General features: G+C 40.3%; 1 protein-coding gene across 2 annotated transcripts; it reads left to right on the top strand.

Moving 5' to 3' along the window:
* Positions 1-143: 143 nt before the first annotated feature.
* On the top strand, positions 144-20,180 carry ZNF131 (zinc finger protein 131). Of its 2 annotated transcripts, none has more exons than XM_020783620.3 (7): positions 144-289; positions 3,122-3,260; positions 7,775-7,876; positions 10,737-10,881; positions 13,391-14,079; positions 16,262-16,392; positions 18,388-20,180. In XM_020783620.3, the coding sequence occupies exons 2-7, from the start codon at positions 3,137-3,139 to the stop codon at positions 19,045-19,047; spliced, it is 1,851 nt and encodes a 616-aa protein (XP_020639279.3). In that variant the 5' UTR covers positions 144-289; positions 3,122-3,136; the 3' UTR covers positions 19,048-20,180. The 2 variants fall into 2 exon arrangements, with proteins under 2 accessions (XP_020639279.3, XP_072848892.2); XM_072992791.2 differs by lacking the exon at positions 144-289 and adding an exon at positions 312-2,736.
* Positions 20,181-20,759: the final 579 nt, after the last annotated feature.

The raw sequence follows: 20,759 nt of genomic DNA, 5'->3' as shown, positions 1-20,759 counted from the left end.
AAGAGGAAGGGTGGGAGAAGAGGCCACCCAGCATACACCGCGCGGCCTCAAGCATAAAAGGTGGCCCGGACTGAAAGTTCCCAGCATGCACTCGGCTCCACCAGTTTCCCGAGAGCGCCCTGGCAGGTAAAGGAGGTCAACGAGTTCCCTGACTTCCGGTATTCGCGGTGCACGACGGGAATGCGAGTAGTGCTATTGGCCGGCGCCTGCCCCGCTTTTCGGCGAGCGAGGCGGGCAGGAAGCGATAGCAGCGGCCGAGAAAGCTTGGCGGGGCAAGCGGCTTCTCCTGGTGAGTGCTTTACGGAACGGCCTGGTTTTCTCGGAGTCAGCGCGCTTTTCCGGCCGAAGCGGACGTCGAAAAGGGGATCGATTTAATGCGCGATTTGATGACGTAATAACGGCTCTGGAGACGAGGCCGCCGCTGGAATTGCGTTGGGTCCATGCGCCGGCTTCTATGGCGTCTTTCCGTTCGCGCCGGGCCGGGCTCCCGCTCTGTCTTCCCCCCCCCCCCGTTCTATAGACCCTTTCGCTTATCGGCGCCCCTCAGCGTTTAGGCCTTCCGCTTCGCCTGCTTTGAGTGTCCATTGGCCCCCTTCTCTTCTTTTGTGGCTTACAATTGGCTGGTGTGGAAATGATTGATGGGGGCGGCCCCAATGGGATGGGAGACTCTGGAACTCGCTGAGGGAGAGAGGGTTCTGGATCCTGAGGGCACGTGAATTTCGTGGGGGGGGGGTTGGTGGGAGGGTAGGGGGTGATCTGGCTCCAGAGCTGCCCCTCTGTGGGGCCCTGTCGCCAGAGAGCGCGGGAGAGAAGCCAAGAGCGCCTGTGAGGCATCCTCTTAAAAGTCCAGTAGACTTTTAAGGACGCATAGGTAGACCTGAGTCCAGCATCATCACACTCATGATACAGGATGGCAGTTTTGCAGCAAGAAAAGGGCATATGTGCACAGAAATAGGAAGGACAGTACTTGTTAAAAGCTGCCGTTAAGTGCAAGCGATACAGGCTGTGCTGAACTTTTCCAGCATTGCACAGGGTGAAAAGAATATTACCTGGGCGCATCAAAGGAAATTTTGGCAGATGTTTCCAAAAACAAAGCAAATTCGTAGTTGCAGAACGGAATTATTCTATGCAAGTGTACAGATACGTTGCCTGTAACATCTCCTTTTGTGTGTATGTGTGTGTGTGTCAGACTATCAGAAAAGGCCCAAGAGGCTGCCAACACCTTACATAAGGTCACTTCTTTAGACTGCTTCAGGGTGCAGTTCAGGATCACCTAACAACTTGCTGCCTAGTTGTATTCTTGTTAATTGAGAGTTATGTGTTACTGTATTCAGTGGCTGAAATCTAGTAAATCACAACTAGAGCAGGCCTGTTGAATCTGTGGTGATTCTGCTCTGCAATTTCATTGGTTCAGTGGGCATACTCTAATTGTGACTTTTTACTTGATTTTAGCCGATGGGGTGCACAGGTAATCCTGCATAGGGTTCTAGTCATGCCATTCTTAAACTTTGTATGTTTTATATTTTCCCCCCAAAACTAGAGGGCATAGTTAGTCAGATGGGTGAAATCACAAAAGCATGAGTTTGTGCACTATACTTACTTTTGCCATGACCGAGAAAAAATAAATAAAACTTGTTGCCTGGGAGCTGTTAAAGTTGGTCCCCAGGAAACTTTAAAGTTTCACATAGTTTTGGCTTTAAACAAAACTCAGGGGGAAATCATGGCTAACTAGTTTTTATCTAAAGTAATGGCTCTTAAGCCCTTGTGTGCTTGTATCCCTTTGATGGCCCCGGCAGTTAATTTGATGAAAGGTAATACAGCCCCTTTGCTGAAGCCAAGTAGATTTGGGGCTGGTCCGTATCAGAATAGGAATCTGCCTGGAAATCGCATGTATTCTTTCTTGAGTCCCAGAGCAGAACAAAGGATCAATAGAGATTTCCTACCACTGGCCTATACTCCCTTGTGGCATGCAGTTTGAGTGCGTATGAGAGAAAAGTAATTGTCTATGGAGCTAGCTGTGCAGTCAGCCAGCTGCCTTCTTAATGGATACCTGCAACTTGCAATTTTGATTGCTTGTTCAGCTACCATCTGGACTAGAGTGACTAAGGTAAAGGTTCACCTTAACATTTAGTCCACTTGTGTCCAACTCTAGGGCATGGTGCTCATCACTGTTTCTAAGCCATAGAGCCAGCGTTTGTCCGTACACAGTTTCTGTGGTCACGTGGCCAGTGCGACTAGACACGGAGCACCGTGGTGGTACCTATTTATCTACTCACATTTACATGCTTTCCTACTGCTAGGTTAGCAGGAGCTGGGACAAGTGACGGAAGCTCACTCCGTCACGTGGATTCGATCTTACGACTGCTGATCTGTCCTTGCAGCACAGAGGCTTCTGCGGTTTAACTTGCAGCGCCACCATGTCCCATTAACTAGAGTGACTACCTAAACCCAAAATGCTTAGTGTGTTGGGTCTTTCTATTCCTTCATTCCCTTGCTATTAATACAGATAATACAAATATATTATGACTCAATTTTCACTGAGGTAACCACGTAAGTCTCTATATAACAAAAATAAAAAGTAATTTTTTTGCTGTACATGTGTATTGTGAAACAGATAAATAAAAAATGACCTCACTTTAGTTTTCCCAAGTTTCTCCCTTCAGAAAGATGAAGACTAGCTGGCTCTGTTGTGTACAAGAAAACCTGACAAGTGATGAAATGCAGATGCTGAGTCAGGTGTGTTTCTAAGGCAAACAAACGGAAAACAAACTATTTCTGTAAAAGAAAATAGAAAATACAGATCTTGGATGGTCCCCTTCCCCCACTTTCATATCCTATTCCTTCTTTCCATATGACTTCTGGGTTTCTTTGATCCTAATAGAACAAACATTCTCTGTCTTCCCCTTGAATGTTCATTTCATGGGCTTCATATTATCCCCAAATATTTTTAAGTGGTGTTTTTGGCTCACGACTTTTTCTTCATCTATAGGTTTCTAGAGAGAAAAAATATTCAAATATGGTGAATGTAATATATTATTTATTCCTGTGATTTGTTGATAACATATCCATGCTAGCTGCTGGTATTAATTAAATTCTCACTCTGGTTCATGATCTCTCTTAGGCAAACCAGTTAGCCATGGAAGCTGAAGAGACGATGGAATGTATTCAGGAATTTCCAGAACATTACAAAGTAATCTTGGATAGACTGAATGAACAGCGGGAGCAGGAACAGTTCACAGACATCACTCTGATTGTGGATGGTATGTAAATGATGCGAGTTGGATCTCTTGCATATATCATTCATAACTAGCTGAGTACCTAGTCCACTAGAATAGTTGATCCTAAATTGCTGGATTTAAGGAAGTTGAATGGAATTGAAATTAAAACGATTTAGGCAACAATCCTGTGTTTTTGTGCAACTGACCGAGGACAATATGAACCTTCCTCTACCACTGGTGGGATCAAAAATAGAGTAGCCATGTCAGGAAGAGGAGGTGGGAGTAGTCAAAGATTCACATGATACTTCTCAAGCAGAGCCAGAAACCATGCCAGATTAGCAACCGGTGTAATTAACGCACTTGCATTGGAGGTTGGGAATATACACAATGCCCTGTAGTGTTCTGCTGCCTGATCGCTGAACATCAGCAGAGCTTAGAAAATCCCTATAACTGTACTGCAGATCTCTTATTTCTGCTCCTCTTTCATTTGTAGTTACATGCTGTCAAGTCACCTCTGACCTATGACAAACCTATGAATGAGTAACCTCCAAAATGTCCTGTTCTCAACAGTTCTGCTCAGCTCCTGTAAATTCAAGGCTGTGGCTTCCTTGATGGAATCAATCCATCACATATTTCGTTGTTTTCTTCTGCTGCTTTCAACATTTCCCAACATTATTGTCTTTTCCATCATGTCTTGCCTTCTCATGATGTACCCAAAGTAGGACAACCTCCACTGATAGGATTGCTCTTTTAGGTAGCTAAAATCAAAGAAGTCTGGCGTGCGTAACATGGAGATTGCATTTTATGTCAATTACATGCATCTGACAAGAGGAATGTCCCACTGAATTGAGCAGACGTTTTCACATAAAAATGCATGGGCCCAGGCTGCACAAATCATTGATATCTAAAGACAGGCACAAACTTTACTTTGGCGGGTTGGCTCCACAGCTGTTCCATCGGTGTTCCAGGTTCACAGCCCTGCTTCCTCCAGCAGACATCTGCTCAGAGGCAGTGGTGTAGCTTCCCATTTCCACATCCTTTAGGCACTGCCTCTGAGTGGGCACAGGTAGGGCTGGGAATTCATACTGCTGCCTCTGAATGGGTGCCTGCTGGAGGAGGTGGGGCAAAGGAAGTCAGGGCGGCCACCACGGTTCAAACCCATCTAGAGACACATCTTTGTATTTATGCTCTTCTTCTGCCCCCAAAATACGTTTTGATACACTGTTTCTCAGAATGAGTCAGTGTCATTAAATCAGAGGTTCAAGTGAGATTTCAACCAATGAGGCCTCAATAGTTTGAGTGAAATCTGATTTGAAACTTCCTTTTATTTTTGCAGTTTTGATGTGTTCTTTCCTCCCTGAAATACCAACCAAGTATTAGTATGTTCCAGTTACTGCATGGAAATTTGTAATTCATTAAGCAAAAGAAATTCTGTTCACCATGAAAGACTAAGCCAACTAGAGTGGTCGGAAGACCATATGGGCAGGGTATAAAATAAACAAACAAACAAGTTATTGTTTAATTATACATAAGTTCCAGGTAAAGTAGAGGATCCTCTTGGGAGGAAATGCAGATTCAAACAGTGGTGTTTATAAGCAAACATTTGTTGTGTCAACTACTGCTCAGTGAGTTGAGCGTTTACAAATGACAGTTTTTTTAAAAAAGAAAAAACACTACATCAGAATAAACAGGAAGCTTTGTGGTAAATCTGCTTCTGAATTTTAGTCCCCCTGTGACTCATATTTTATTGCATCTTTATCATATTCTCAGACAGATGTCTCTCTAAGTACCGTATTTTTTCGTGTATAAGACGAGACTTTTTACTTAAATAATTGGACCAAAAATTGAGGGTCGTCTTATACAGGGCAGGTAGCCACTTTTCCTGCCTTTTGCGAAGCTACAGAGTAAAACAGCTGTGAAAGGGCAGTACACTCACACCACTTTGATCCTGAAGCAGCCATGAAAGCGCGTCGGGATCAAATGGGTGTGCGCACATGCACCGCCCTTTCATGCCTGCATTAGCCATTTTCTAAACTCTGCAGGGCTTAGAAAGCGGGAAAGGCAGCCGGGAAAGGGCGCGAGGATCAAGGGGGCACGCGCGCAATGCCCTCAAAATTTCTAATTTGGGTGTTAGAAAAGGGGGGTTCGTCTTATACTGTGGGTCGTCTTGTAAATGAAAAAATACGGTACCTCTTGTGAAAAAAATGGCATAAGCCCTTTGAATTAAAAAGAAGGGGAACAAAAGAGAGAAAGAAAAGCAGCAGGGGTGGTTAGTTTCACAGGGCCAAAATAAAGTGGTCAGTTGTGAACAGCATTCGGTAGTTACAGTGGTGCCCCGCTTGAGGATTATCTCGTTAGACGAGGAAATCGCTTTATGCTGAAGTTTTTGCGATCGCAAAACAATGTTTTAATAGAGGGAAAAACGCTTTACGACGATCAGTTCCCTGCTTCGGGAACCGATTTTTCGCTTAACAACGATCTTTACAGCTGATCGTCGGGTATTCAAAATGGCCACCCACTGTGCAAAATAGCTCCCCGCTGTATTTTAGGACAGATTCCTTGCATAACAGGCACCGGAAAATGGCCACCCTATGGAGGACCTTCGCTGGACACTGAGGTATTTCACCCATTGTAATGCATCGAACCGGTTTTCAGTGCATTTCGATGGGATTTTTACTTTCGCTTGATGACGATTTCGTTCTACAGCGATTTTGCTGGAACGGATTATCCTCGTCAAGCAATGCACCACTGTATTTAAGGCCAGGCAGACTTTTCTTCTGGTGGTCTTGCTTGAGAAGTACTAAAACAGCTAATGGGCCTTTTTCTTTATTTGAAGATGGAGGCCTGAATGTGCCTGCCATTATTCACAGAGGGGAACTGACAGAGTTATTTGATTGTCACAGATTTATTCATGGAATAAGCAGTGAAAATAGTACAATTGTAGCACACATAAATTATAAAGAAAAGATCATTATCCACGTACATATCCACTTAGAATTATGCATTATTTATAACATTTATACCCCACCCTTTAGCCAAAAAAGCCTCCCACAGCAGCTTACAAAGATAAATAGTATTATGATCCCTAGCCATAGACTAAAGTCTAAATTTAAGATATCACACACAAAGAAAAGAAGGGAGGAGGAAAGAAGAATTTCAAATTTACATTTCTTAAAACTACCATCCGGGTAGAGATGGCTCAGATAGATTCCTAGAATGGCTGTTTTGAAGATACAAGTGAGAGAATGCTGAGGCAGCACGTATTAGAAGTGGGAATAGCCCAGGAATGTTGTTTTTTTCATTTTAAAATTGTATTTGTGTAATATGGAGTGGTTTAGATTCTTCATGGCATATGTATTTGTTACTCTTACTCCATTAATCATTTAAACCTAAATAATGTATTGTTTACTTTGCAGTTTATTTCAAATTGCAAGCGGTTTCACTTTTTTCAATTAAAAACAAGGGGGCAGTCCAATCAGAGTGAATCATTTTTCATTCCTGTTAATTTCAGAGGGAGAAGTAAGCATGTAATTAAATGTCTTCAACAGAAATACATGGGAATTATGAAACACTTTGCTTTGCCTGAAATCGTTGTTTTTAGGAAATATATTTGTCACAGCAGCACTTGAGGAATTTTCTTTCCACTAAACTGTTTTCATGTCACGATTTTAAAAAATTGAGTGAGGATTCAGGAAGCATGCAATAAATAGTTAGAATCGCCAGTTGTTAATGTAGCACTTGAGTTCTATATATGTGAATAAAAGGTCCCTAGTTTTGTATCTGTCCATACTCTGAATTTTATCTACGTTTATCTGTGTGTGATACCAGGAGACCTAGGTTTGATGAGTTAAAATTGCTGTAAATGAAAATGCATAATGTGCTGTTCATTTTGAAAGAAGCAGCCAGGTATGCATGGCACTTACAATGAAGTATATGCATATAAACTGTTCCATAATAAATGAGATTTTTGCATAGGAATTACTCGCATTTTTTGTAACAGGGACATTTTTAAAGCATTTTTATTTTGTGGCAAATGAATATTCTCGTTCCCTATGGGGGAAATTGTGAAATTCTGTTAAAGACCAACTTCTCCAAGTTTGAGAGAGATATTGTCTCAACTTTTGGGAAACGTTTTCAAATTCATATTTTCTGATGAAATTTCTTTTTGAAGTTTCAAAGAGATCTGTTGAAAAATTGCTGGAGGAATCCCCCCCCCCCAATGTAATAATGTGATTGCCGCTATTAAAATAAATTTCTGTCGTTCTCCCCTAGAGAAGGGGCAGTTCTATTTTTCTTACACATCATGCTTTTTTCTAAACATATCAGCAATATCACGTGTGGGAAAGATACCCTTCCTTGCCAGAAAGTTTTGGCAGCAATTAAGAAATAATATGCAGGTAAAAGTAAGTTGCACAAGATCTTAGGGAACAACAGAAACCAGATTGTTCCCTTTCTTCTCAATAATTAAGGGTATGTATTAAAAAATTTTTTATTTCTCACAATCCATAAAATCCTTCACATAAAGTTTAATACCCAGTTCTCTCTTTTCCTTCCAGGTCACCATTTTAAAGCTCATAAAGCTGTTCTTGCTGCTTGCAGCCAGTTTTTCTACAAATTCTTCCAAGACTTCACTCAGGAACCTCTAGTAGAGATAGAAGGTAATTCCTGTACACAGTTAGATCCAAAACTAAGAGAAGAACTGGGGGGGGGGGGGGGAATGCCTTGTTCTACTTTGCCAGCCCAACTACTCTTACAGCAGTATCCTCAGGCTGAGACTGTGAGACAGTTTGCTCAATAGAGCTTTACACTAAGCATTTCTTATTCATACCTTTTATTAGGACTGAAACTTTTGGAAAAAGGAATCACCAGGCCAAATTATGAAACTGTGAGCCTCCAAATGGCAGACCAGCCATATTACCTTCACACTGTTCCTGCCCTGCTTCTTTGCACCCTCTGAAATGCATCCAGTTTCAGCCTTACAAGTTGCAGACAAGCCTTGTGACTTGCAAAGGTGCATCTGGGTGCTTTTCAGGGGCTGCAAAGAAGTGGTGCCATTTGATATCTCTCAATCCTGTGATGTGGCCTGGGGTTTGTCCCATGCCTACCTGTTATCAGTCATGGAATGGGCAGTAAAGTGGAATATATGTGTACAAGAACCCACAAATTTGGTAGTTATTCATACAGTGGTATCTTGATTTGCGAACTTAATCCATATTGGAATTAAGTTCGCAGGTTGAAAAGTTTGTAAGTCGAGTCAAACTTTCCCATTGGAATGCATTGAAAACCATTTAATCTGTACCTGCTATTTTCCGTAGGTCGATGTGCGGTTCGTAGGTAGAGGCATTAGTTCCTATAGGAACTAATGCAAAGCCAGTTAATCCGTACTCTACCACTAGAGGGCGATTTTTAATTTTTTTCTTCTTCTTTTGACCTAAGGTGAATTTAGGTCAAAAAAAAGGGCAGGAAAGGGTTTTTTCTTTCTTTCTTTCTTTTTTTTTCATAAGTCGAGGCTCTGTTCGCAGGTTGAAGCAACTTTTGTGAATGGAGCCATTCGTAACTCGAATTATTTGCAAGTAGGGACGAACACAAGTCGAGGTACCACTGTAGTCAACTAAGTATTTGTAGTTTTACATAGTTGCCACTTCCCTCAAAGGATGGGGAGGGGAATCTTTTTTCTCTGCTTCCAAGACACTTGAGTGGAAAACAAACTCTAGTCCTACTACAACTTGGAAGTGGTGGTATATAACCAGGAACTGACCCAGCAGTTGCACTAGACTTCAGGCACAAAATGTATGTTCTCTCCATGGCTAAGGCTTGAAGGGTTGAGGTGTGAGAGAATTCTCTGAATGACCATGCCCATTATATGGAACAGCTTGCCTTGTGAGATCTATTTGGTTCCATTTCCTACTTCTTTTTTCTTCCTGTTTTCTTTATAACATCTTGTTCTAATAAATATTTGTCTTTCTAGATGGATAGTTTTGTGTATTACATAGATTCTCCTTTCATGTTTTTTCAATGCTGAATCTGTTTCTTTTTTTTATGCTGCTTCATTCTTTGTTATGAGACTGTTGTAGTGCTGCAAACACTGGAAGGGAGGAGAGTGTGTTTCTAGCTGAATAAATACAGAATGTATTCCAGAGATGTACAGTGGCATATAGAATCAAATCTAGTTGTTACATTCGGTTGGTCCCTTCCCAAGGAACATTGTGAATTTTCGGGGAGTATTTGTAGTCTGAAGAAGAGAGGATCTGCTGTCATTTTAGAATAGAAATATGTTGTAGCAAGCTTCCTTCATTTTCCTGTCTTTTCTCCCGCTTGTCTGGGTTTGTGTCTTTTAAAGCTATGGAACAGAATCGGCCAGTTCATTGTTTAGTTTCAGTTATGGCATGAAGTTTGTATTGGGTATCATGTCTCAATTATGATTGTGCCTGCATTTTCAGCCTCACTAGTTATTAGAATATGTGGAGACGCCTTTATTTTTGCTCTGTTGTTTAAGAGGTAGCTTTGATTCCCATTGGTTTATAATTTATAGTTGAAACATTTAGTCCAATCATGCTGGATTAAAAACAACAGTTTCTGCAGAAACTTTCACTGACCAGTGAACTGCTGAAGTCAAAACTGTAGTAATGGACATCTATATGGGCTTCTCAAACTACGGGACATTTTCATTCCTCACCATTTCCACAAAAAGAAGCAGGCTATATTTTTCAATCTGGGCCAAGTCTGAATATAGACTAAACTTATATTAATTTTCTGTTATCTGTAGAATATGATTTATTGTTGTTGAATTCTGGATCTTCTTGTAATTTTCTGAAACATTTTAGAATGTACTGAGCTTGGGAATAAGCACATATTAAATGGTGGTGCAGTAATGGAATGGTGGTTAAGTTCTGGTGCACTACTTTGTACCATCTGATGGCTGGCACTTTTACAATAAGAGAACATGCGAGTCTGATTTTCTTCAGCAGAAGCATGTGTTCAAAATTGTTTGACCAAGATTAACTTTGCCATGACTGTTAAAGTATTCCTGAACAAAGATTCTTCATTTTTAAGTTCAAAATAAATTTGTTCCTGTTTTAAATACCAGCAAGTAGTAGATTTCACAGGACGCACCAGCCTACATGTCTTCTGCATGATTGATTTGGAGGTTATACGATAAATTGGATGGATACAAACTTCTTTCCTCAGAGATTGTACAATAATGATTATCACAATGGTTTCCAAATTTGTTTTTCAGAAGTTGTTGGAAATCAGCTTCTAGAAGTCTGAGTTGACATAGACAACGACCAGAGGCTTTGGAAATTGCAGGCTAACCAAATCTGGGATTAGGAACTATTGATTATCACATACTGGGCGTAGACCACCATATTCTAGCTAGTCATTATTGGAAGCAAAATGCTGGGCGTAATGGATGTGACCTTGATTCTGTGAGACAACTTTAATGAAATAAATGTCTAGATATTTGTTAGCAAAATTGTAAGAGTTAGCATTAGGTTTTATTTTGTCCTTTATTTCCAGGCGTAAGTAACATGGCATTTCGTCACTTAATTGAGTTCACATACACAGCTAAGCTAATGATCCAGGGGGAAGAAGAAGCGAACGATGTCTGGAAAGCAGCCGAGTATCTTCAGATGTTAGAAGCCATCAAAGCTCTTGAAATCAGGTGAGTGTGCTTTTTTCAGAGGGCTGTATTTCGGAAAAGTATCTTCAGAATGCCAGAAGTATTAATATTTAGATGCAGATTTGTTCCATGTTTTTTGGTATTCAGTGTTGATACTCAAAACAAGTTTCTCTGATTCGTTACATCCAAGTATGTTTTCTGTCAGGCTCCATTGGGTAGGTTTTCAACTTCTGGTAAAAATAACCAGGGCAGCACCAGCAAATCTGAACTCTGCTTTGCTTTAGTCCAGTGGTTCACAACCTTGGCAATGCAGGTGTTCTTGGCCTGCAACTCTCAGAAGTCTTTATCACTAGCTGTGCTGGCTGATGTTTCTGAGAGTTACAGTCCAAGATCATCTGGATTACCCAGGATTGGGAATCACTGCCTTAGTCCAAGGACTTTTTAAAATCTATTGCTCCGTGAGATCTCGATTTGCGACATTTTAGGAGGCCACAGACAGCCCTCAGAGTGGTATAAATATATACCAGATGAGCGGGATAGAAATCAAATAAATAAATAAATAAATCTTCTCAAATGTGTATGTTTGCATGAGAGGCAGAGAGTGATTTCTGCTTTAAATGTATGCTTAATTTACCTTGGTGCACTACCGTGTTTCCCCGAAAATAAGACAGTCTTATATTAATTTTTGCTCCAAAAATGCATTAGGGCTTATTTTCAGGGGATATTTTATTTTTTATTTTTTTCATGTTCAACAATCTATATTTATCTATACAGTCATGACATCTTCTTCTGGTTGCTGCACAAGGGTGGAGGGTGGGGTTTCACTTAACTGGGGCTTATTTTTGGGGTAGGGCTTATATTACGAGCATCCTGAAAAATCATACTAGGGCTTATTTGATTTCTCTGTATATAATTTCATGGTATATGATTTCACTGTAAATAAAGACAGAGCAACAGAGGCCTCATTGAGGAGACTGAATATATTTAGGTTATTTTGTAAAGTAGACACTTAGCTTTTTTTCAGTCTTTTCAATCATATAGTTAATGAGTTGAAGTAACAGATTCAGATTTTAATTCATAGGCTGAAATCCTGTTGTGCAGCTCTTTGTGTGTAGTGGGAACTATGTCATCAGCAGTAGCAAATTGTTGCTGGTTAAAGACTTCCTTTTGTGATTTTGGGGTGCATGCACATTTGCTGCATTGTGTATGAGTCACACCCAAAATCATCAAAGCAAGCCTTTAATCAGCAACAATTTACTTCTGATGATGATGTCATTCCCACGCTGCGCACAAAGCTGCGCACCAAGATTTTAGCTGCACAGTACTATTTGGTAAGGTAGGAATGGCGAAGCCTTATTCATCTGTAGAATGCCAGAGAGATATGGAGGACTTTATAAAGACATATTTAGAAAATACAAATAGGATGATCTAAACAGTTTAAATTTGCACCTTTGCAGTCCAGGGAATCAGGAAGTAAAGTGTAAGTAGCGCTAAATGGATGAAGGAACTTCAAATAACGTAGTTTGCAGGAATAGTGCATTCTTTGGACAGGAATTTAAAAAGGAATGTAGATTGGGAGATACAAAGCGAGACCGTTCCTTATGCAAAGAAGTGGCAGAGAGAAAAGCCTAAAGGCATGAATGGAATAAAAGGGGGGGGGGAGATTAGGCATAATGAAGGGGGAGACTGGAAATAAAGAATTGATTATGGAGTTGATTTGATCTAGCAAACTTTGAATGACAGGACTAACAACTTCAAAAGTCTTGCCCAGAGAAGTCAATAGGCACAATCATGAACATTATTTTAATCAGCTATTTCAAAATAATACTCTCAAAATTAAATGTGTTGTGGACCTGTTCTGTATTAGTATTTGAAAGTCTGTTTGGTCATCTGTTCACAAATATAATATCTGTTGAAGAAGAGAGAACAGGGTTTTTCATACAGTTACTCGCAATGTTCCCTCTAATCAGCACGCATGTCTGCTTGTCCTGCTCTCTGTGCGGGTTGTGTGCAGGCAGCCAGCAGCCAGTTTGTTTACTTCCTGTTTTGAATGAAGCCCCGCCCACCCCTGTGCACATGGAGCGAAGCTGCTGTGTAGCAGGACAGAGGAAATGTGGGTTATCAGGCATCTCAGTCAAACATGTAGCAGCCCATTCAGAGAGGAACACCAAATTACCTATGTGTTGTTTGAAAATTTTCCCCTTCATGTGCCATCTAATATATTAGCAAGGTTAGTATCCAGAAATGATACCATTCACCAGGGAGGCCTGAGATCCAAGAAAGCCTATCTAGCATTTGGTATCAATAAAAATTCTATATATTATAGACTTGAGCTGGTGTAGGTGTAACTTTCCCAATGGAGAAACCAAAATTAAACATCAGGAGAAGGCCATGGGATTATTGTCCACTTTCTGTATCTTGAGAAATAAAAATTTCTATAAATAGCTCTAATTTTTATGTCTTCATTAAACTACTTATTTTAACCCAGTATCTGTAGCCATGTTTGCACTGTTGTCTGAATCTTTACTGTGTCCTTTCCATTTTTTTCCAGGAACAAAGAAAATACATCATCACTTGAATCAAATCAGGCACAAGATAAAAGTAACACCAAAAAGAGGAAGATAGCAGAGACCTCCAATGTTATTACAGAAACACTGCCCTGTGCAGAATCTGAGCCTGTTGAAATTGAGGTAGAAATTGCAGAAGGAGCTATTGATGTGGATGAAAACAACATTGAAGCGCTTGATGAGGTAGCTTCTGCTGAACAGTCCATAAAGTATATACAGACTACAGGTACATCAGATGACTCTGCTTTGGCTCTTCTGGCAGATATCACTAGCAAGTTCCGCCATGGAGAGAGAAAAAATGAAATTCAGGAGGAGTGTGACAGCATATCTGATTCAACAGGCAAACAAGTGGAAGGCATTGAGATCATGGAACTTCAGCTCTCGCACGTCAACAACCTTTTCCACTGTGAAAAATGCAACCGCACATTTAAATTATATTACCACTTTAAGGAACATATGAAAACACACTCCACTGAAAGTTACAAGTGTGACCTATGCAACAAAAGGTACTTGCGGGAGAGTGCATTGAAGCAGCACCTTACTTGCTACCACATAGAGGAAAGTGGAGCCAACAAGAAACAAAGACCTGGCAAAAAAATACATGTCTGCCAATACTGTGACAAACAGTTCGACCACTTTGGACATTTTAAAGAACACCTTCGAAAACACACAGGTAACTACAACTTTCTCCCTCTAGTTGTGGGTTAGCTGTTTGCTTTTAATGACTTGTTAGCTCTCCACAGTTGGTGTGTTTCCAGATCCGTGGTTTAACACGCATGAGCAGAAACAAGTTACAGGGAATCGGGCTCATATGTTTCCCAGTGCCATCTTGTTCCATTGGTATCAGTTAGAACAGTTGCCCATTTCCTCTGTTGAATGCCAGAGTTTTTACAGTAAACAGTTTGGTAGCTCTTAATTTTTTACACTTCAGGAATGAATATGGAACTTTTGAGAATGTTTTTCCATTGAGTATGGTAAGCATCTATGTCTTGAACAGCATGTGCATTGACTTGATTGTATTCTTATATTATGCTGTTGTTTACTCTGCTCTTTTGAGCTTGGAGTTTTCTAATGCTGGTATGAGGGTCACATTTTCTAGCCATAGCATTGTTGGGTGATCCAGGAGGCACATGGTGGATAAATGGGAATGTGTATAAGACATGGTTGTTGTGGTGGTGAATTCTTGTGTAAACCTAAGTCATACATCATGCTCCACATTGTTATGTGTATTCAGGAAGGGGGGGAGGCAGACTTGAGAATTGGACTAGGAGACCTTTGATACTGCTTCCAGCTCTCCAATACTACGATTCTAATATTAAAATGCTGCATACATGTTCCATGATGGTAAGGATGAGATTGCATGTTCTAAGGGAATATTAGAGTTCTCCAAAAAGAGTGTTTGCCTTGCAAGGTAGCCAGTGACTGTGGGTACCATTTGGCAGAAGAGAATGGTTGGGGTGAGTGTTTGGTGGCCATTTCCCTACTTTTGTCAGTTTGCCTCAGCAAATGCCCCCTGAGATTAAGCTTGAAGTCAAGCTGGCTGATAGAAGAATGACTGGGCCATCTCATGAGAAGAGAAGACTCCCTGGAAAAGACCCTGATGTTAGGAGAGTGTGAAGGCAAGAGGAAAAGGGGACGACAGAGGACGAGATGGTTGGACAGTGTCATTGAAGCTACCAACATGAATTTGACCCAACTCCGGGAGGCAGTGGAAGACAGGAGGGCCTGGCATGCTCTGGTCCATGGGGTCACAAAGAGTCAGACACGACTAAACAACAACATACCTGACTAGCCCAGTGGTTTTTCCTACTTTCTTCAGTTTAAGCTTGAATTTTGCTATAAGAAGCTGATGATCAGGATACTGACCAGCAAAGCAAAGTGTGCTGCTTATATACCACCATAGTGCTTAAAGCACTCTCTGGGCAGTTTACAATTTAATTATGCAGACTACACACAAATAGACAACAAACTGGGTAATCAACCAGTTTGAAAAGGATGGAAGGCTGAGTCAACCCTGAGCCAGCTACCAGAGCCCAGGATCAAACTCAGGTTGTGAGTAGAGATGAGGATATTCATAAATGAATATGAATATCCCCGCATAGGTGGACATAGCAAGGGTAAACATTTCTGTTGAAGTATTTGAGACAGAACGGCTAAATAACCTGCTCCACTGCTCTTTTTGCTTTGGAAATAAGTAGGAAGCAGATAGGACTGTTTAGCCTTGTGTTCAGCAGCAGTGGAAGGGTGAGTGGATATCTCCACTCTTGTTATCTCCACCCTTGTTATCTCCATCTGTGCAGCGGTATTTGTATTCATACACAAATATGCATACCTCCATGTCTAGTTGTGAGTAGGAGTCTTGACTGCAGTACTACAGTGTAACCAGTATACCAGAGGGTTGTCAACATGGCTGGTGTCATAATTTTGCACACTTTGCCTATGATCAAGCACACTGGAATTTGCATTCTGTGCCATCTTATCTCCATATGCATGCTTCTGACTAAACTTGCACAAAACCCGACTGTAAAAGTGGATAGTTATATATAGTTTACTCACTGGCTGAGAAGAAAGCCAAGAAGGAATCTTTGTTTTTACTGATGAATTAATAATCATAGCTATTGGGTTGTTCTTGAGTGAAGCAGTCTAGAAGACTAATGTCAGGAGATGGGAGTGCTGACTTGGATAAACCTGATCTGACCCTCCAAACTAGCCCTTAAACTAAACTCTCACTCTTGTATTTTTGCGATACCTGGACATGAGATTCAGTGAATGGGGAAGCTGTGTAATTCCACTTAAGTTGCAATGGAAATGACTTGATCTTCCTGTTCCATAAATGCCTGTCTTTGCCTTGATAGGTGAAAAACCATTCGAGTGCTCAAACTGCCACGAACGCTTTGCTCGGAACAGCACACTCAAATGTCACTTGACAGCGTGTCAGTCTGGTGCTGGTGCTAAAAAGGGACGGAAAAAACTTTATGAATGTCAGGTATGTAATGAAGGAAAAGACATGTGTGACTTTTAGTTGGTGTCCTGTGAAAGAAAAAGCTTGAATACCATACTGTGACTGATATTGATGTATCAGTATTAATATATAGAGTGACATCATGGAAGGCAGCACAGTATATTGAAATGCCGTTATGTCTGGTTAAGGGAGTGAAAGATTGCAGATCACTCCAGATCTTTACCTTTCTTGGAGGTGGTGAAAAGATTTGTGCTCTATTTAACATTATAGCTAGATAAGCACCAGTCTCACTTATTATAAATAATATTAATTAAAGGAAGTAACTATGTGAATCTATGCAAGCATATGGGGGAAACCCAAAAAAGACAAACAAAAAGGACTAAGAAGTGGATGTATCCATTAAAGTTCACATTGAAATATAATGGTCTTGAAGGTGCTACAATGTTTTGGTTTATTTTTTTTTAATTTGGTATTTATTTTGGTGGAGGGTTGTCTGATACATTCCTGTTGAAGTATTTGAGACAGAATGAGTACTGTAGATAACTTGCTCCACTGCTCTTTTTGCCTTGGAAATAAATAGGGAGGAGATAGAACTGTTTAGCCTTCTGCTCCTACTATCAGGTAGAATAATGATCAAATAAACCCTTTGTAGAACTGTAGAACACCTTTTAAAGCCTTTCTGTAGTGATCCTGGTTGTGCAGGTCACAGAGACTTGTCTGCCAGTGTCCTGATCAGGATAAAGATTTTTGTCATTAATTGACCAGTCAAGTATCTCCTTGACTGTGAGGAACATCCATAGGGCTCCGAGTGAACTCAAAAACATCATGTTACCTATCAAGTGGAAGCAGATCCTGACAGATTGCAGATCAGAGATATAATATATTTAGCCAGACAGCTTCAGCACTTAAACATTGCATGCAGAGCTATAATAACATTTGTAGACATTTTTCCAAACCATGTTAGTATTTATTTTTCTTTATTTTACAGTCTGTTTAACACACTTCACCAGATTTGGTTCCAAGGTAGCTTATAAAGTGAAAACATTTTTAGAAAGCCACATAATTAACATAACCAGCAAATAGAAACAGAATAATTTCTGTGGATTTAATTTATTATCTCATTATACTCTGCTTCCCTCCCCCTCCCCCATCCCCACTTGCCTAGAAAACTTTAAATGCTTTGGTCAATATCTTGGAGTGGAAGACAGTTGTGCATATGTTTCTTTTGTTTTATGACCAAAGTGTTGCATGACTGATCTCACAACCAGTAAGAGAACAGACACATATTGAGAAGCCTGCCAAAGCTTGAGAGGGCACTGATGTGATTTTATTTCTGCTCCATGTTTAGGTGGTAGGATACTAAGCTTTGGATTAGAAAAACGCTATTCACCTAGCCCCAGATAGAAAACATAGCCACTATATGAGCATCCCTTAGGAGGGCATTGCAAAGGCTTCAGACTCAGTGGTCTTCACAGTTCATATGGGCAGAACTACCTTTGGAATATCTGGTGGAAGGTGAGAATGTTATAAGAGAAGAATATAATTACCAACCAAGGTAGAGATGTTAGTCTTGCCTGCAATACCAGTGCAGAAAATCAAATATGCATCCATAATTCTGTCTTTCATTGGAGATAATCTACAACAGGAATGGGAGCCGTGTAGCATTTTAGCCATTGATGAACCATACCTATCAGCTGTACACAGAGTAAGCTATGTGTAAGATGATGGCCGTTGCAATACAGCAGTGTTAGAGAGTCATATAGTTGCCATTTCTGTGTTAGATGAAGGTTTGTGGTGTAGTGCCCATAGATTTGGAATGGGCAACCATAACTGCTGTCTGTTAGGCATCACCTGGTTTTTAGCTAACCAGACAGGTAGGTTAATGGACACTTAGTGTTTGAGAACTAGTTTTGTGACCACCTAGGGTTTTAAGGACACAAAACATACTGAAAACAATGATTGAGAGATGTATACTGAATTTTGGTCCGTATTTCTAAAGGTTTTATGTGTTTCTTTTAGGTCTGTAACAGTGTATTTAACAGCTGGGATCAATTCAAGGACCATTTGGTAATACACACAGGCGACAAGCCCAACCACTGTACCTTGTGCGATGTGTGGTTTATGCAAGGCAGTGAACTGCGGAGGCACTTGCAAGAAATGCACAACATTTCTGAACGAATAGTAACGGAGGACATCCTTCCTGTGGACAGTGATCCAGTAGCGTCCATGACTATCATAGAGCAGGTGGAACAAGTACATGTGTTGCCTGTAATTCAGGTCCAGGTGGATCCTGCACAAGTGACTGTTGAGCAGGTGCATCCAGATTTGATACCAAATAATCAAGTAAAAAATGAGCAAATAGCAGAGCTCCCAGAGCAGGTAGAGATTAGCTACTTAGAAGTAGAGCACATTCAGACTGAGCAAAGCACAGAAGTGCATATGGAGGAGATAGATGTGGAACATGTAAACCAGTTGCATATGGAAGAGGTTCAGGCACAGCTTATAGAAGAAACTGTCCTGGAGCAAGTAGAATCAGGACATGTGGATCAAGGAGAACTAGAAGCCAACGCGTCCACTCAGCTGGATGAGGCAGAGGCACATGCAACAGATTGTGGGGAATCTGATGTATTGAAAACTCAGACAATATTGGATATGCAAGAAGAAAAAGTGGAGAGCTAGGAAATACTGACTTCATTATCTGTGATTTGGGGAAAGAAAGAAAAGAAAACCAAATTATTTTTGTTAACATTCTTATTTGACTTTTGCACCCCACCAATGGATGGCTTTCTTGGTTTGATAGCCTTGGGTAACTGGACGGATGGACCAAAGTGGGAATATTTGATTAAACTGTCCTTGTACTTCTGGAAAGGACCCCCCCTTTTTGTTTAACTGAACTAAGTCTGTTCTGAAGACAGACAGCTTTGTGTGAAATTTAACCATAGAGTTTTTCTAGACTGTGCTACTAGGCTATACTGTTTGTCATTGTGAGAGACTTTTAAAACAAGTTCTGTTTTCTGTTCGAATATGAGTTCAGTGTTTAAAAATGGCAAGGTTCCAGCAAGATAATGGATTCTCTAAGGGCAGTTGGGTGATTTATTTGAAGCCACAGGTAATTCCCCTTTGTTTTCCTATTTTGCAGTAGTTGCTGTCTTTCTTCTATTTATGTTGTTTAACCACTGTCCTCCAAGCCCAGAAACTCACTGGGATGCAGGTAAGCTGTACTATGTTTTCTTTCAGCAAGCAAACAGAAAGAGGATCCCTTGTGCCTTCACACAGCTGAAGTAATTAAACTTCCACAAAGCTTTTAAGATATTTATGGAGCTAATGCAGAAGAGTCTGTGTAGATATTGCTGTATAGTGCTTGGCAATTTTGCTTCCATTTGTTAGCAACCATGTTGTTTTGTTTTGTTTTCCATTAAATGTAGATGGGGGAAAGGAAGTAGACTGAACACTGGCAGTTTTTTCAAAAGGGCCAATTACAATAGGAAAATTTCAGCTGATCTATAATATGATATGAGTTGGCTGAAAGGTTGCACTGGCGTCTTATCACCAGATTTTTATTTTTTAGAAAAAAAGGTACATTTTATATTTTAAAAAATGCATTAAAATACAAAGTAAATGTGTCTACTCAATGCATCAGGCTACTGTTTTATTATTTAAACTTTTTGACCTTTGCAGAAAGATCTTATGTTTAAAAGATGGAAAAAAAATCAAAAGCCATAGGTATGAGTGTTTGAACTGTGGATTTATAAAAGTAGGAGTGTAAATATTTGAATCAGTATTATTGGACAATAAAACAGTACCAACCGCAAGTTCTTATTTAGTACAGTATTTGTTTCTTCTGTAATATCAGTTCCTAGGACTGTTTCGTATGTTGTACTGCCTAAACCTGAATTTGTCCCTGTGTGTAAAGTCTATATTGTATACTCTTCAAGAGTTTTGGCAAGTCCTTTGGGGAACACACCTCCTTATGTTACAGGTTTTAGGTTTCTTGACATACAAGCTGAAGACTTGTATGCTAGAGACTTTGAGATGCTAAAAAAAACTTTAAAAGTATTTTTCAGTTATGTGCATAACAAAAGACTGAAAAAGAAATAGTGGCTCAGTTAGTGAGGATAGAAACAACCGATGACAAAGAAAAGGCAGAAATGCTCAATTCCTATTTTAGCTCATTCTTTCCTAAAAGACAGTCTATGAGACTCTGGTCTCATCCAACCAGGCTCTTACGCTATTGAGTGGAACTGAAATGTTAATTCCATGTGGCACGTTATAGGGGGCTCTACAGTCAGCAATGCATATCCTCATGGTTAAGATCATTCTGTAGCATTAATTCAGAAGTTAGTCCTGCTCAAGAAAGGTCTCTTGAAATTTGAACAATAGCTTCCATCTTC

Source organism: Pogona vitticeps, chromosome 2, assembly GCF_051106095.1.
Source record: "Pogona vitticeps strain Pit_001003342236 chromosome 2, PviZW2.1, whole genome shotgun sequence".
NCBI lineage: Eukaryota > Metazoa > Chordata > Lepidosauria > Squamata > Agamidae > Pogona > Pogona vitticeps.
The sequence above is the reverse complement of the archived record's forward strand: the minus strand, read 5'-3'. Positions and strand labels throughout refer to the sequence as shown.